The 17,524-nt window shown below is 39.1% G+C and overlaps 1 protein-coding gene and 1 pseudogene across 1 annotated transcript; both read right to left on the bottom strand.

Moving 5' to 3' along the window:
* Window positions 1-2,000: 2,000 nt before the first annotated feature.
* Window positions 2,001-3,870, bottom strand: LOC147497677 (uncharacterized). Its single transcript, XM_086562969.1, is given in 2 exon segments — window positions 2,001-3,279; window positions 3,281-3,870. Coding segments are annotated over 2 exon segments (1,869 nt in total).
* An 11,396-nt stretch (window positions 3,871-15,266) lies between these two features.
* On the bottom strand, window positions 15,267-15,361 carry LOC147497676 (small nucleolar RNA R71; annotated as a pseudogene).
* Window positions 15,362-17,524: the final 2,163 nt, after the last annotated feature.

The raw sequence follows: 17,524 nt of genomic DNA, 5'->3' as shown, positions 1-17,524 counted from the left end.
AACGACGAATCGTCGTAATCCGAATTGAACTGCTACGCAAAACAATTGGTTCTTCCTAATCCCTAGTGTTCATGGTAATCTCTACCAACTAACATCTAGCATGTGAAGTATTCAACCCCATTCTCATGGTGGACTAATTACTTCTAGAGTGGAATGAGAAATTACGACTATTCTACGCTAATCGAAATCAAGCTTCATGAAGGTTTTTCAACCCCCTCTAATGGAGGTTTAGCCGAGAATCATAAGACTATCATTTCTCATGGAATCTAAACAAGACATATATAAAGATTTGAACTTTACTTGTTTAAACTCAATTCGAAACTACTCATGCAATAATTGAATTTAACTAATAATGACAAATAATTAAATCTAAGGATTTAAGCTAATAAATAAATGAAAATGAAACTAGATTATGGAGAACTAATTAACTTTATTTATCTAATGAATAGCAATAACAATAATTTAATACTGAATTTAAGGCAAGAATAAAAACTAATTAATTAATCTAAAACTAGATCTAGAACTAAGGTTTAATGGATACTTTTCTTATCCTAACCTAATTTATTTTCTAACCTAACTATCTACCATTAACAAAGAGTCAAGCTTTTGTTTTTATACTTTCAGATCCAAAAATTGTGCATGGGCTTGGAGCCATGTTTTGGGCCGGAAAATCGGGCCCAAAACCCAATTTCTTTAGTCCGAAATGGGCTCTACATTTGCAATTGGCTTCGACAGAGGTTTTGTCCACTTATGCTCCTTTGATTGCGTCAAGTCTTGGACCATTGAAAAGCTCTTTCCGAGCCGGTCGTTTTGACATAAGGTAGGCCCAATTCCGAGGTTTGAGTCCAAAGATATGGTCTTCGGAAGTTCTACTGACTTTGTGCACTGTTTATGCCCGCGTGGTCTTTGACTTTTCATCTTTTGACCGGGCTTTACAGAGGCTTTGTCTTCTTGAAAATTGGCCTTTAATCATAGAACTCCTTAGCAACCGACCTTTGCTCCTTTATCTCGCTAAAGTGGCACATTTCTGCACATAATGGACTTTGAAGCCTGAAATGCATAAAAACACGTAATCAGTATTAACTCTTATTTATTATTCACATAATTGGTCTAAAAGTATGATTGTTAAGGGGTTAAAACTACAGTTTTGGGCTCTTATCAGAAATAGACACATGTGAAGAACTGACACCTGTAATGATCGTCAAGTCCATCGACTTCCAACTGAAAAAGTAGCCATCTACGGATTTGTACAACTTGCTCCGATGACAAAATCACATCTTTACCTTCAAACACAGGCCCTTCATCAATATATTCATCATTTTCATCTAGAAACACTTCACCAGTAGTGCTTTTTTGATTTTTGCGCCGTGGATTTGGAATGTACTCCATTGTATACTTAACAGACTCAGAGACAAGATACGACTCTGCAATCGATCCTTCAACAAATCGTTTGTTACTAGGTATATCTTTGCACTCCTTTATCGACCTATTTAAGCGATAACCCATGAATGCATTTATTAATTTTATTTAAAACCGAGACAAAAACAATGGGGATTGAAAGAAGCATAATTTACCTCTCAAATGGATACATCCAACGATCTCTAGCTGGTCCACACATCAATGCCTCGTCAGCTAGATGCACAACAAGGTGGATGCTAATATCAAAAAATGATGGTGGAAAGTATTTTTCCAACCCGCACAATGCCTCTGCAACCATGTATTTGGCATCTTGGATTTCTTTTCGAATTACAACTTTCGAACACAATATGTTAAAAAATAAGCTTATTTGGTGAAGAGCTCTCCGCAAATCAGGATGAGATGGAAAAGCATGTTGAAGTAGAACGGGCAAAAGATATTGTATAATCACATGATAATCATGTGATTTCATTCTGAAACAAACAAGGTGGATCAAGACCGACGATGTTACTCAGATTAGATGAAAACCCGATGGGAGCTTCAAATTTTTAAAGTTTTAAGAAAATTCATCTTCTCCGTTTTATCTAGAATGAAGCGGTCTTTGTAGGTTTAACTTGTTTCCCACTTGCAGGGTCAATTTGCATCCACTGATTTGGTGTATGCCAAGTTCCCTCATATCCTCTCGTGCACGGTCGATTATCCTTTGATTTGTCTTTCTTACTAAGGATCGTATCGAGTATGTGCTCTGCAACATTCTTTTCAATGTGCATCACATCAATAACATGACGAACTTTATGATGAATCCAGTAAACAAGGAAAACCAATATGGACTTTTTGTACCATGCCAATGTAACTTCATTACCCTCATTGTCGTTAGCCACATTTTGACCGCCTCTCTTCCGCTTTTTACCAGGTTTATACTTCACATAACTCAACGTTTGCAAAAGTGCATCACCATTTAATCGTTGTGGAGGAGTTCTATGCTCCTCTTTCTTGCTACCCACTAGTCCCAAGTACTTACCGCTCCTGAACGGATGATTACCATTAAGGAATATACGGTAATCAAGGTATACATTCTTCCTGCTAGACTTCAAATATATGGAAGAAGTGTTGTCACCGCAAATATGACAAGCTTTGTAACCATGTGTTACGCAGCCCGCTAAGTTTCCATATGCGGGCAAATCATGGATCCCCCACATTAGTATAGCTTTCAAAGTGAAGTCTTCTTTTTTGTTCATGCCATAAGCTGGCACTCCTTCCCACAACTCTTTCAACTCGTCATACAAAGGTTCAAGAAAAACATCAATGTCTCCTTTTGGTGCCTTGGGACCCGGTATAAGCAAAGACAACATCTGAAACTCTGATTTCATGCACATGGAAGGGGGGAGATTGTAAGGCACAGTGATGACAGGCCAACAGCTATAACTAGTAGACTGAATGCCACGCGGATTAAACCCATCAGTTACAATTGCAAGCCAAACATTGCGCTGCTCATTAGCAAAGTCTGGCCACTTTTCTTTACAAATTTTCCACTGACCCGAATCAATTGGATGAAGCATATAAGCCACGGAAGTCTCTGCTCGTGCATGCCATGTCATCTCATGTGCTATCCACGGTATACTATACAACCGCTTAAGTCTTGGAATTAAAGGAAAATGTCTCAGTACTTTGTTAGGCTCCTTGGAATTCTTCTTCCCTTTACCCCCCTCCTTAACTTTATATCTTGGAGCTTTGCACTTAGGACATTCTGTCAAATCTTTCTCTGTCTTCCAATATAAGATACAGTTGTTCTCGCATGCATGAATGAACGTAGCCTTCATCCCTAAGTCTTTCAACATCTCCTTCATTCTTGGATACTTCTCCGAGTGTGTTACCTTTAGGCAACCATCGCCTCAACAAGGATAAGAGTACTGTCATACCAGTTCCAGACCAACCAAATTGCTTCTTTACATTGTGAAGTTCTACAAGTGCAGAGAGAGTTGTCTCGGGACCCTCACATGCAGGATACAATTTTTCAGTTGCCTTTTTCTTATATTCATAATACCTCTTTCCTAAGTCTAGTTCAGGAACATAAGGCTCATCAAACTCCGGTCCCAGACTGCCATCACCCACAACTCTTTCATGCAATCCAAAAGAAGAGTCAACAAACTTTCCCATCCCAATCCCGACCTCCCCAATAGTTTCTTCCTCGGTGCCTTCCATCTCAATAGCAACATCACCAATGGTTGTTTCTCCAATATTTGCAACCATTGGAGGATGAACGACAATGTTAGATAAGTCCTCACCATGTAAAGTCCATACACAATAGGACTTCTCTATACCGTTTGAGACTAAATGGTGCTCAACATCTTTATAAGTCAACCAATACCTATTTCGACACTTCTTGCACGGGCAAGGACACTTCTTCCCACCCAACTTCCACTTTGCAAATTTAAGAAAAACCTCGACTCCCATAGAATAGATTGTGCGCCTCTTTCCTTTTCACTCATCCATTCTTTGTTTATTGGTTCAGACATTCTATACTATATTTAGACACCAAGGGAAATAATGATCAGCATAAATAACAGACAACTAGCTATCCAAGTACAACCAAAAAGCAAGAAACAAACGGCATCATAAGATTCAAATGCAGGTAACATTGTTTTCAATCCATAAGGGCAACGAACACTAAATTTTGCAGGTGTATAGCTCGTCGCTTAATGCAACATATAATTTCCATCATATCTACAACTCAAAACTAACAAATACTATGAATATATGCCATGCGCCCATATTTTTTCAGAATGAAAGAGCCACTAGGAAATTGTATTTGTGAGTACAGATGCTACTTTAGCACTACCTATTGATTTGATTTATTCTAGTGCAAGGCAACTAATGAAATTAAATATGCCCCAACCTAAAAGAAAATGTCTAGCCTAGTTATATTCTTATGTCCTCAACAACTAATTATCGCATTTCAAGTAGTATGTAATCCTGGAGCTATGTACATAACCAACAAAGAAGCAACTTTTATAACCACATCTATTAAACCAATAAAGATTAATATTTTACCTCAAAATTAGACTTAGCAGCAACAAGTGAAACTTTTGAGAAAATCAATCAACTCTTCAAAAAAGAAACATATCAAATATGAGAAAAAATAGCTACACAATGGATAAGTGTCATACACCAACATTTTCAGAAAATTCTATCTTACAGTTGTTTTTCTAAGCCAACTGCCTAGTATGCACTACTCCCACTTACAAATCAGAGACAACAACAAATTGAGGATGCTATGAATAGATTAACACCAATGAGAAAAAGCAGATACACAATGGATAAGTGTCATACACCAACATTTTCAGAAAATTGTATCCACAACTCCACTAACACATCTCTCTTTCTCAATGAATAATAATAAAAAAAAATTACGGAATCACTAACTAAAAGAAATTCTATCTTACAGTTGTTTCTCTAAGCCAACTGCCTAAACTGGGGACTTTCGGCACGCTAAGAAATCACTTTCCAGCAACGCAGGACAGTTCAAGTATAATGGTTAAGACCCCTATTACTCCTAACATGGAAGCCACATCTTTCAACATTGTAAGGACAATGAGATACGACACAATCCGTTTGAAATATTCAAGCCAGAAAATATCGCATTCAAACGTCACGTGTACAGTGTACCCTACATGATGACCCTGACGGAAATTCCCCACCAAATTTTGTGGCTATAAATACTAGGTCTCTGCAAAGACGAATGATCATTTTCATCCTCTTTTTCCTCTCTTTCACCCTTGTGCTTCATCTTCTGGTAAATCAATTTTCATTTTCAATTTTCAATTATTATTACTATTTTTTATTTTTTTTGGATAGGTAAATCAATTTTATTAATATACACATCAACAGTAGGATGAGGTGTCCTACCAAAGTACCAAATACAAAGATTACAGATAGAAGAGGTAGAAAATAATTAATAAAAAATGCATTAAGGAGCATAAATGCTCAAAACAGCAAATAGAAACAGTAGAACCATGAGTTGTCTTCCCATAATTAGCTAGTATTATTATCACATGTTGATTTTATATTGCCATACATGTCTTTCTTTATGTCTTTATATGTGTCACAAGAGAAGAACAAAATTATCGCATTCACTTTAAATCTTATGATGGATCAAGAGCACTAAGTTCTACTCCAAGGGTTCGCTTTTTCTCAAGATGCCAAAGAACCTTCTCAAACAGTTGCCGCCTCCTCTTCAATGCAGCCTTGATTCCTCTCTTCAAAGTTATTGTTTATGGCACTCACTGAGTTCAGTTTGTTCCATCTGCTGATCAGATCATCAGACAGCCAACCTATTCACTAAGGGTCTTCATAAAAATCAGGTACAAATAAACCAATGAAGAGCCTTCAAACTCCCCAAGAGAAAGGACAATTCACTTTCTTGGCTATCCCCTCTGTTCTATTAATTACCATCTATGGTCTTATATAACAAATACCAATACCTAATCTATGGTCTTATACTGAAGGACGAAATTAAGTCAGTCCCATACAAACTGAACATTTGGAAGAATAACAGAAACTTCTGCAGTGCTTATGAAACCATTTTTTTTTTGTTTGGAAAGCAGGGTTTTTGAGAGGTCCCTTACCTCTATATTATTGATAATAAAATTAAACTAAAGTGTGATCTAGTTCCAGTTACATTCTCTCACATATTCCTTTCCTGCAGCATCCTCAAATATTATTTTTTTAACATCCTCTGCAAAGGAACTAGGAATCAACTTAATACAACTGACTGCAGGTATATTAGCAGCTAGTGCATCTGCTAGTCTATTGGTCTCTCTAAAATATTCTAATGTTAGCCATCAAAAAATGCGCTTCCCATGGATAGACTTTTTTCTGAACAAAAGCTACCACACATTTAGAATCTGTTTGGGCCCTTATTCGCCGGATGTTGTGGGCCTTGGCTAGTCTGAGCCCTTGTTCCAAGCCTTGCAATTCTATGAGGTCGATACTGTCATAGTCCGACTTCCCTTGCGCAGCAGCTACAACTAAACCATCTTCATTTCTAATAGCAGCAGCCCACCCCGCCTCATTATTTTTGTCCCGTCCATCGATTATTCAAGTTTTGAATACCAATTGGCACTCTCTGCCATATACACTTAACATTCTTTCTTCTGTTTTCTTCCACTCCCATGTTCCACAGCTCCATAAATCTCTGCATCTCAGGCCCTCTGTCCATCTTCAAATGTAGCGATATTAACTTGGTTCGCACATCTTTTGCAACCATCTTAACTACAGTAGCAGCTATCTGATATTTGTTATTAAAGATTCTCCCATTCCTCTCCTTCCAGAGCCAATAATAAAACCCAGTGAAGAGGAGTAGCAGTGCATCTTGGTATCCTCCCTTACCTCTGCTCTCTGTAACAACCCATGTTACCTCCTCTTGCCAGCTTGCTGCCCTTGTTCGTGCATAGCCACCATGCCTCAGCAACTCTGCCCACACATATTGGCCATAACAACACTCATAGAAGAGATGGCTCTCTGTTTCAGATTCTCGCCAGCACAGAACACACAAATCATCTCTCACCACTTTCCTTTCCTTCATTTTCGTGGAGTGTTTTCATCCCTTCCTTCGGCGCCATCCACACAATAAATGAATGTCTCGGAATACGGTTAGTAAACCAAATGATATTATGCCAATTCACTGGGATTTTGATGTTGCGGACACTCTCATATGTCTCTCTCTGTGTGTACTCCCCAGAGTATATGGCGGTGCCCAAATCGACTTTTTCTCTCCCACGATATCGCACCTCACACAACCTTTATCGATATAATGCCGAGAGATGAGTCCCGATGTGATTTGGTACTCTCCATTGGCCATTTTCAATCGAGAGGCGAGCTATTGACTCCATGTTACAATCGGACCTATCTGCGCGTTGCTTGTGGGAACAAATCAGTTAGTATTCGGTGGGTGCGGGGTCCGGCCGAACCTAGTATCGGTTCCATTGCCCTATCGGGGTGCAATGCTAAGTTCCCGCATCCTTTCGCGGCCCGGATTATGTTTCTCGGCTCAAGAACGGTCTGTGGTATCTTGATTTCCCAGAAGTTCCTTCCCCTTATAAGATTCCTCTGCACCCATTTAACCCACAAGTTGTCTTTGCTGCTCACAATGTTCCAAATGTGCTTCATGTTCGCAACCTGATTTGCTTTCGTCATATCACGTATCGCCAACCCTCCTTCATTATATGGATAGCATATCTCCTCCCATCCTATCAGGGCATGTGACAATAAGCAATCAGTTCCATTCCAGAGGAAGTTCCGGCAAATTCTGTTTAGCTCCTCAATTGTTTTCTACAGAATGATAAAGGACGAGAACTAGTACACACTCAAGCTGTTCAGAACTGACTTAATGAGTTGAACTCTTTCGACATACGAGAGAAAGCATCATTTCCATCTTTGTACCCTATCGTCAACCACGCTAATCAAGCGAACCGCGATCTGCGGAATATAGTCTTGTTGTAATAAGTGGTAGTCCTAGATATTTTTGCCGGTGAGAATGCCTTCTTGAACCTGTAGTCTTTCTTGTACTTCTGTAACAACACTAGATTCCATTCCAGTACAGAATAGCTGGCTTTTGTTCATGTTAACCTCCAACCCTGTACACTTCTTGAATATTAATAAATTCTCTTTCAAGCATATTGCAATACCAATATCTCCATACATAAATGCAATTAAATCATCCGCAAAAGCTAAATGAGTTATAATAGGGTCCTTGCATATATAATGGAGTTTGAAGTTACCATTTCTCACTGAATCCATCATAATCTCTGAAAATAAATCCATCACAAGCACGAACAGATATGGCGACATGGGGTCTCCTTGCCTAATCCCTCTTCTCCCATTAAAGTATCCATATGGCGCCCCATTGATCATAATAGAATAATCCGGTGCCTGAACACATGATTTCACCCACTGAATAAATTTTCCCGGTACTCCTATTCTTTGCAGTGCAAACACTACCGCCTCCCATCTTACTAAATCATAAGCCTTTCTCAAATCTATCTTTACAGCACATCTAGCTGGGGGGTTATCTCTGTGGTAGTTATGCAGTAGTTCATGTGACAGCAGAATATTGTCTTGTATACTTCTCCCCGGAATAAAAGCCGACTGATTAGGTGCTACCATCATAGATATAAAACTCTTCATCCTAGCAGTTATTACTTTAGTAATGCATTTATACATGACACTACAACATGCTATAGGTCTATAGTCCCCCAAAGATGTGGGATTAGTTATCTTTGGGATTAAAGTAATACAGGTAGCATTGACTTCACCAAGCATCATACCTGACCTGAAGAAGTTTTGTACTGCTTTTGTAAAATCATCTCCAATTATTCTCCATGTACTCTTGAAAAACAATGATGAGAACCCATCCTTTCCCGACGCCTTGTCACTCTCTATTTTAGATAATGCTTCCACTATCTCATCCCTAGTCACCTCCACCTCTAACGCCTCTTTCTGTTCCTGGCTGAGCTGTATTTTTGGTGGCAGCCCATCAAACACTGCAAAATCGATCTCCTCCATCTGTTGTGGACTATAGAGTTCTTTGTAAAACTCTACACATTTCTCTCCGATCACATTCACATCCTCTATAATGGCCCCATCTGAGTTAATTAGACATGTTATCTTATTAACACTCTTTCTTGCCTGTACCGATTTAAAGAAGTATGTAGTGTTGCTATCCCCTAACGAGATAGATTGATCTCTCGATTTCTACCTGTAACACTCCTCCTCTGCCTTAGCTGCTTGGACATGGCTAGTTATGACACTTCTCTCCTTCCTTATCAGTTCTCTGTTGAGCGGTGCTCTCTGTAGTTCTATCTGTACCCACTCGACTTCTTTCTTTGTTTCCTCAACTCTCTCTGTCACATCCCCTATTTTGGCCTTATTCCACTCAATTAGTCTTTGCCCCGTAAGTTTCAGCCGCTTCATGAATCTAAACATCGGTTCCAACCACGATTTGCCGCGCCCTTTGAACTATCTCCATAAACTTCGTCTTCCGCCGTCCAAAAATTAAAGAATTTGAATGCCCTCTTCTTGAAGTTTTTCTGGACGATGGAATAGACTATCATTGAGCTGTGATCAGACGTAGCCCCTGGGTTCATAAACTCTGTCTCCATGTCACTACACTCCCCAATCCAATCTGAGTTACACAGCACTCTATCCAGCTTGCAGCTAATCCGATTTTCTTGCCGATTATTCCATGTAAACAGGTTCCCTTTAAACCTCATATCCACTAATGCAGCTGACATTACACAATTCAGAAACTCCGTAAAGTTTGGCGGTCTACTCCCTCCAACTTTCTCGAGCGGTCCTAAAACTGAATTAAAATCCCCCAAAACTACCCACGGTTTATGGATAGTGATGGATTGATCCAATATGCTCCTCCACAGCTCTCTTCTCGCCACCATATCAGTACTAGCATATACAAATGTAACAATAAAATTTTTATTTGTTACAGTATTCACCTCTAAAGTGATACTCTGTTCTTCCCTGTTTAAAACTGTCGCATTGCACACTTTCGGATTCCAGCACACCCAGATCCTCCCTAGTTCATTATGCTCATAGTTGTGTTCCATATTCCACCCTTGACAACAATTCCTCATGACATAGTCTTTTTTCTTCTCTTTTACCCTTGTTTCAATTGGCCCCATCATGCCAATATCATGTTTCCGTATCAGTTCTCTAACCTCCACTTGTTTGAACTTCTTGTTGAACCTCGCATGTTCCAACACCCTAAATGTACCATCATTGAGAGGAGTTGAGCGTGATTAGGGCATTAAAACGATTCCCTTCTTTTGATGTTCCTGGTTTCCCTTTATCTGGTATTGCATCCTCTATTCCTCGAGCCTTACTCTTCCCAGTATCCTTTGATTCTGCTGTATTCTTCCCATTTCCTTCATTCCCACTAATGTTAGTTCCTATCAGTATATCTCTTTTGTCTGACTCCATTCCTTTGCGGTCAGAGGTTTCAGTCCTCTCATTTTGGCCTTTGCATCTGTGATTTTTTTTCGGCACTTGCCACTCCCCTTTCTCTTCCACATTGTGCACCTCTTGCACTTCCAGTTCTTGCCCCAAATTTTGTAGTTCTTGTTTTCCTCTCTCTACTTCCTCAACTTTCTCTTTTTTTATCCAAACTTCAATTTTGACTTGAGTTTTCCCTTTTCTTTTGTTACGCCTTCATACAAATTACTTTCGGTGTATGACCAAAAATCTTCCATTGGGTGCAACAAGGAGGTTTCAGTTATACTCAAACTCTATTCTTATTGCTCTCCTTCTATCAATCACTACGGGTAATTCCCCGGGTAATCACAATCTGCCTTGATCTCAATACAAACCCTCGCAAAACTTGTTCTGTTTCGTTCCTCAGTTGGCTTGTCAGTAAACAGTGGAATCCCGATAGTACTTCCCACCTGACTGAATCCTCTTCATCCCATAACTCCATTGGGTATTTTTTCATCACCACCCAAATAGGCATTGTCTTCAGTGCTGTATCGTCATCCTCCATAAACAACTTCCATGGCCTGATGATCACTAGCTTGCTAGCTATGTGAAAGGACCCAATGTCCAAAACCTTCAGTCTATCCTCTTCACTTTCAAATTTAAAAGTAAACATAGTTTCACCATATGGCAGCATTGTGAATCCATTCTTTAGCCTCCAAGTTCTATTGACAATCTCCCTGACATAAGCAAAGTTTGGTCTCTTCCCTACAAAACTGCCCACCACTAGCATCTCATATTTCTTGTGCAAGTGGGTGAAGTTTCTCGACTCTACGTGCAGAATGGGTTTTCCATTAACAATGGTCGGTGATACAAACTTGAGATTCTTCTTTCCCACATTTGATCTCCCTAGTACATCAGCCCATGTGGATTTTACTGTAGGTGTTTGGCCCTCTTTAGTTGTATCCACCAGCTCTGCATCCTTCATCACAGCAGCTTTTGGTTCCTGGCTTTTCAACCCCAACCCCTTTGGCTGCTGTATCTCAACCCTCTTAGCTTTGAGACCACCATTGTTACGTTTTGTTTTTTTCATTCGATGAATGAAGCCTCGAATGGATTATTTGTATCAGACTCACCTTGCTTGGGTTCAAAGCTTCCTCCTTTCTCTACCTCTGTTTCACATTCTACCACTTTTGTCTCTTTGTCATCCTGTCCTTTGCTTGAACTCCCATTATCTTTGTCATCTGATGGCTTCTTTGCAATCTCAGATAGTGATTGCGATTTTTTAGGATCTACAACTCCATCTTCCAAAGCATTGGCTTTGTTCGGTGGTTCTTGATCCGCCCATTTCAACAAATTTAGTTATATCTTCACACACCTCGGTTTCTACTCACTTATAATTAAAGTCTCCATCTTCCCTCGACTCCCTCGGACCTTGTTTCCATTCCGTTTCTTCTTCATGTCTAACTGGTGAAGTCTCATCACTTGAGTCCTCAAATGCTTTAACCGCATCCACTAACCCTTGAGCCTCTCTGAGTAAAGACTCTTTTGTTGGCTTATAACTCTTAAGTTCCAGCAACTCTTCCTGGTCTCTTTGGGTTTTCATAGACTCAAACTCCACCATCAATTTTCTCCTATACTTTTCAACAGATCCCTCACCATATTTGGCTCTCATATCACTCTCAAAGTTATCCACTTCAATATCAGATTCATCAGAAGAGATATTCCCAGCACTTCCAGATGGTGTGCTAGGACTTACGGCTACTACAACCCTAGTTTTTTTGGTTTTTTGCATGTTTTTCCTGTTTTTTTGGTTAAATTACTCTACTACCCCTAAAGTTTAAAAATCACCCTATTAAAGCAAAATCACCCTATTTTATGAAACCAGATTGCAAATTAATAGCTACTAAATGTTTACATAAGACTTACTCAAAGACAAGGTCCAGATAAAACTGAGTAGAGAACATGATCACATAATGGAAGAATATATTTATTGTAAATCATGACCACATGATGGAAGGCATAAAGAAAACTAGTATGCACTACTCCCACTTACAAATCACAGACAACAACAAATTGAGGATTCTATGAATAGATTAACATACAATCAATCAAACATGTTTACAAACAACCAAGAAGAGAGAGAGAGTCAGCAAAAAAGTAACCTTTTTTAATTGATAATCTACGAAGAGATTGACCTGGTTCGTCAGAGAAATTGGAGAAGATGGGCGTAGAGAAGCTAGGGTTCTTCAGAGAGTTTTTTTTTTTGTTTCCTGCCGTATGAAAAAAGAGGCGAGATAATTCCTTTTGTAAGTGTTAGCCGAAAAAATAAGTGATCCGAAAAAAATAAGAAAAAAGAAGGGGGAAATGTGACCGCATTACCAAATTTGCCCGGTCGTGATATTTTTTTATTTTCCAATTTATTATGCATATTTGTTTCCTTTTCTAACGGATATAAATGTTAGCATATCCCAAAATAACTATGAAAACATTATTAAATATTAATTCAAGATTTTAAGTAACACTTGTTATAGTAAGGATGTGAGAAGTTGGAAAAACGCAAGAGAAATGGTGTGGTAGTGCACGCCATAAGCACCTAACATCCTAACCCCTCTAAAAAACAAAACAAAAAACAACATAAAAATAATGAGAGTAGATGCAACTTTAATAATATGTTCCAACTTGTATTGAATGAAAACCTAAAGATATACTTCATGGTTCTAAGTCCAAAATTGTAGGTACGTGATAAGAGCCCAAAATTGTAGTTTTAACCCTGTAACAGTCATACTATTAGACCAATTATGTGAGTAATAATTAAGAGTTAAACCGATTCGTGTTTTATGCATTTCGGGCTTCAAAGTCCATTATGTGCAGAAATGTGCCACTTTAGCGAGATAAAGGAGCAAAGGTCGGTTACTAAGGAGTTCCGTGATTAAAGGCCAAGTTTAAAGAACACAAAGCCTTTCTAAAGCCCGGTCAAAAGCTGAAAAGTCGACGTGGGAAGCTTGAAACACACAAGTCCAGAAACTTCGAAGGCGTCAGTATCTTTGGACTCAGACCTCCGAATGGGGCCTACCTTATGTCAAAATTACCGGATCGGAAAGAGCTTTCCAACGGTCTAAGCCCTGATCCAATCAGAGGAGCAGAAGTGGATGAAAAGTCTGTTGAAGCCAACTGCAGCTAAAGAGGCCTTTTTGGACTGAAAGAATTGGGTTTTGGGCCTGATTCTCTGGCCCAAAATGTGGCTCCAAGCCCATACACGATTTTTGGATCTGAAAGTATAAAAACCAAAGCTTAGCTCTTTGTTAATGGTAGATAGGGTAGATAGGGTAGATAGTTAAGGTAGCTAGATAGACCTAAAACTATATAGAATTCTAGATCTAGTTTTCAGTAGAGTAATTAAGTTTAAGTTCTATTTTCAATTCTTATTTTAGATTAAGTCTTTGAATCATTGTTCTTGATTGATTAGATAAATAAGAATAGTTATTTTTGTCAATTTCGATTCTTATCAGTTACATTTGTGTTAGATCTGATTTCATTTATTACTTGTTATTCAATTCTTAGTTATTAATTAGATTTTAATTATTGTTTAAATTAGATTAGTAAATTTCAATTATTTATATTATGTTTAGTTTTAATTTAATCGAAAATGATTGCGTAATGATTCTCGGCTAAACCTCCATTAGAGGGGGTTGAGAAGCCTTTATGAAAGCTTGATTCCGATTATCGTAGAGTCATCGTAAATTCCTTTCCACTCTAGAAACAATTAGTTCACCATGAGAATGGGTTTAAGTCTTCACATGCTAGTTATGAATTGGTAGGAATGCCATGTGTAATTAGGGATTAGGAGTAACCATATTGTTCTGCGAAGCAGTTCAATTCGGATTCTGACGATTAAATGGATAGTAGGATTAAGTCGAGTTAAGGTGGAATCAATCCCCTCTAACTCCTTATCATAGAATCAGCGTAGCATTCCCATAGTTGTTACGATAATCGACTAGTTGCATCTTGTGGGTAGTTGCATCGTAGTCTAGTTGCCACTTAAAAATCTCTCATTAGACTTTAGAATTAAGAGTACTTATACAAAGAGAACATTAACATGCGGAAGGACTAGGAGTGGAGCGAATCACTTTCTACTCCACTATATCTCATAGGATTGAGAGTAGAAACTTTGATAAACATATAGGCACATAAGATAGTTTTAGTTTACTTACGTTTTGAGTTTCATCGTTCATTTAAGTAGGTAAACTATTCAATTTTATGTTTTATCAAATGGCCATTTGCCATCTTAGTTTTACATTAGCATTGTTTTAGTAGTGTAAGTACTTTTCTCGAAAGTCCCATTTCACCCACCCACCCTTGTTTGATTCATCTTGTTGTTTTCCGTTTCATCGTTGAAAAATTCGACAAAAATTACGAAGCGGCGATCGGCGCCTATAAGGGCGCACCTAAGCGCTATAGCACGGAACAGTAGCGACCAGCCCCATACCGTAGCGACCGCCCTAAGTTCTTGGAACACGAGCACGACCAGCGCTATCGCGGCGATAGCCCCAAATCTTTCATCGTTCTAGCGGACCCGGTGGGGATTTCCGAATCCCCAAATATTTTAATTTATTACCTATTTTTCATGGATTAGACCATGAAAAACCTTATCAACATCGCGTAGGATTGAACAAGTCCTTACAACATTCCACCATCCTACGGTTGAGTGCGGAACAAATTAAACTAAGGGTATTCCCTTTCACCTTAGCCGATAAAGGCGGCGTCTTGGTTAAAGCGCCCAAAGCCTAATTACGTGGACTTCGTGGGCTAAACTTGTTGTTGTTTATGGAACATTTTTACCCCCCTAAAGACGGATGAGATGCTTTCCAAGATTCATTTGTTTTCGACAAAATCCTCATGAATCATTTTGAGAGGCTTGGAATCGTTTCACCGATCTCCTTATAGAGTGTCCACATCATAACTTAGCGAAAGACACATTAGTTCGTGCCTTTTTCAAAGGACTTCTACACACCACCATAAAGAAGTCCTAGACATAATGAATGGGGGTAGTTTCTTAAGCAAAGGAGCCCCGGAGGCTTATAAATTTTAGAGGATCAAACTAAAAGCGAAATAACAAGCTGGGGGTAGTGACGATATCCACCGCTCCGCTAGTTCTTCTAATACTGATTAAAGGCCACCGGTATGTTTGAAATTAAACATGATCCCGAGCTTAAAACTCTAATCGAATCACTCACTAAAAGGTAGAGGCCATTTCGGTTCAATAAAAGCCTATCCTCGTCATGAATGTAAATTCAAATCCATGTAGTTTCATTTGGAGCCACGAGGCATCTCGACTTCCATCGTCCTATAGCCTATGAACAGGCTTGTTCCATTAATAGTGAACCGAGCGCCCCTTGGAGACAAAATCCCAACCGGTTGGAGAAATAACCAACCGTCACACCTCGGTACAATAATCAATATGTTAGGCCAACACAAAGTTTTAACCAAGCTCCACCACGACAAGGGCGGGGTCGAGGGGTAATTTTAATAATTATAACAACCAAGTGCAACCTCGACAAGGTCAAGCACAAAGTCAAGGTAGTTATAATAATTATAATGCTAATAGAAGTATAGTTAGGTAAATAATAACTATCAAAATCCACCCATAAATAATTCATTGAAATAGTTCGGTCCACACCACCGTGACTACTACACCCACACAACTAGATCGTCTTGACACCTTCATACAAGTGAGCCAAAAACTTTTCCAAACCATGGCTCAATCTAACCAACGGCTTTCTACAATCCGTTAATAATTTAACCCAACCGGTTGGCTCAAGATAAAGCCCAACCCAAAGGTGTGTTTCAGGTCATGAAATACACGAAACAACAAATCTGACCTTTGAGGTAACCAATAATACTATTAATGAATATGAAAATGTAGGTGAGCTAAAGGCCATCACCACTCTCCGTTTTGGCGAGTGGTTGATAACAAAGTAACTATGCCTATAGGTACCCACCGGTGCCCCTACACCTGCTATTTTACTAGATACGAAATAGAACTGAAGAGCCTACCCTTTGTAGAGGTACCGGTTACAACACAACCTAAGAAGCAGAAAGCCGCGGTTAAACATCCGGTGATACCATTGCTAAATATAGGCCGAAACCACCGTTTCCACAAAATTAGCCGTGTTAACTAGGGATACTAATTATGAGGAGATTAGGGGCGTTTTCAAGAATCTAACTATAAACCTTCCCTTCCTCGAAGCTATTAAAAGCTACCACACCATGCTAAGTTTCTTAAGGAATTATGTACTACTAGGCATTAAGACAAATATACCAAAAAGCGCTTTTTAGCGGAACAATTCCCAACTCTATCGAACATAATGGAATTGTTAAATTACAAGGACCACAGGTAGATCCTCATACAATGCACCTTAGGAGATTCTTATCGACGACTGCGGTATTAGACACGGGGGCTAGTGTTAACTTACTCCCGTTTTATTTGTATAGACAAATAGGTCTAGGCGAGATGCCACCCACTAAAATGGCGTTGCAATTAGCTGATCGGTCTATTAAGTATCCTAAGGGTGTGGTCGAAAATGTCTTTGGTAAAAATTCAGGATTTCTACTATCCGGCTGATTTTGTCATCCTTGATCGAGAAGTGGATTAACGACTCTGTCCGATCATCTTAGGCGTCCTTTCACGGCAGCGCCAATCGCTCATTAATTGCGCGATGGTTCAATGTCCATGTCTTTTGGCCATCTTTAACATTTGAAGTCAATGTTTTTAAAAGAAAGACCACGATTACCCGATTAGATACATGGATGGAGAGGTTAGCATGATCGAGAGCTTTGCTCGAGATTATTTCAACAACACGTTCCCTGATAATCATATGCCCAAATTTCTTTCCTTTGGAAGTTCAAACTCCAACATTTCCATCCCTACACTAGTCGATACACATATTACGGATGATGATGAGATAGATGACTTTCTCAAAGATGTAGAGGACTATCATAGTAACGAGGATATGACCAATCTAGATGACCAATTCGATGAGTTTCTTAGAGGAGGTGATGATTCACCCTATCAAGAACTACTTTGCACAACATCCACTTCGACTTCCCTCCTTCCACCCTTTCAAAG

Source organism: Coptis chinensis, chromosome 5 (assembly GCF_015680905.1).
Source record: "Coptis chinensis isolate HL-2020 chromosome 5, ASM1568090v1, whole genome shotgun sequence".
NCBI lineage: Eukaryota > Viridiplantae > Streptophyta > Magnoliopsida > Ranunculales > Ranunculaceae > Coptis > Coptis chinensis.
This window is presented reverse-complemented; position numbering and strand designations above follow the sequence as displayed.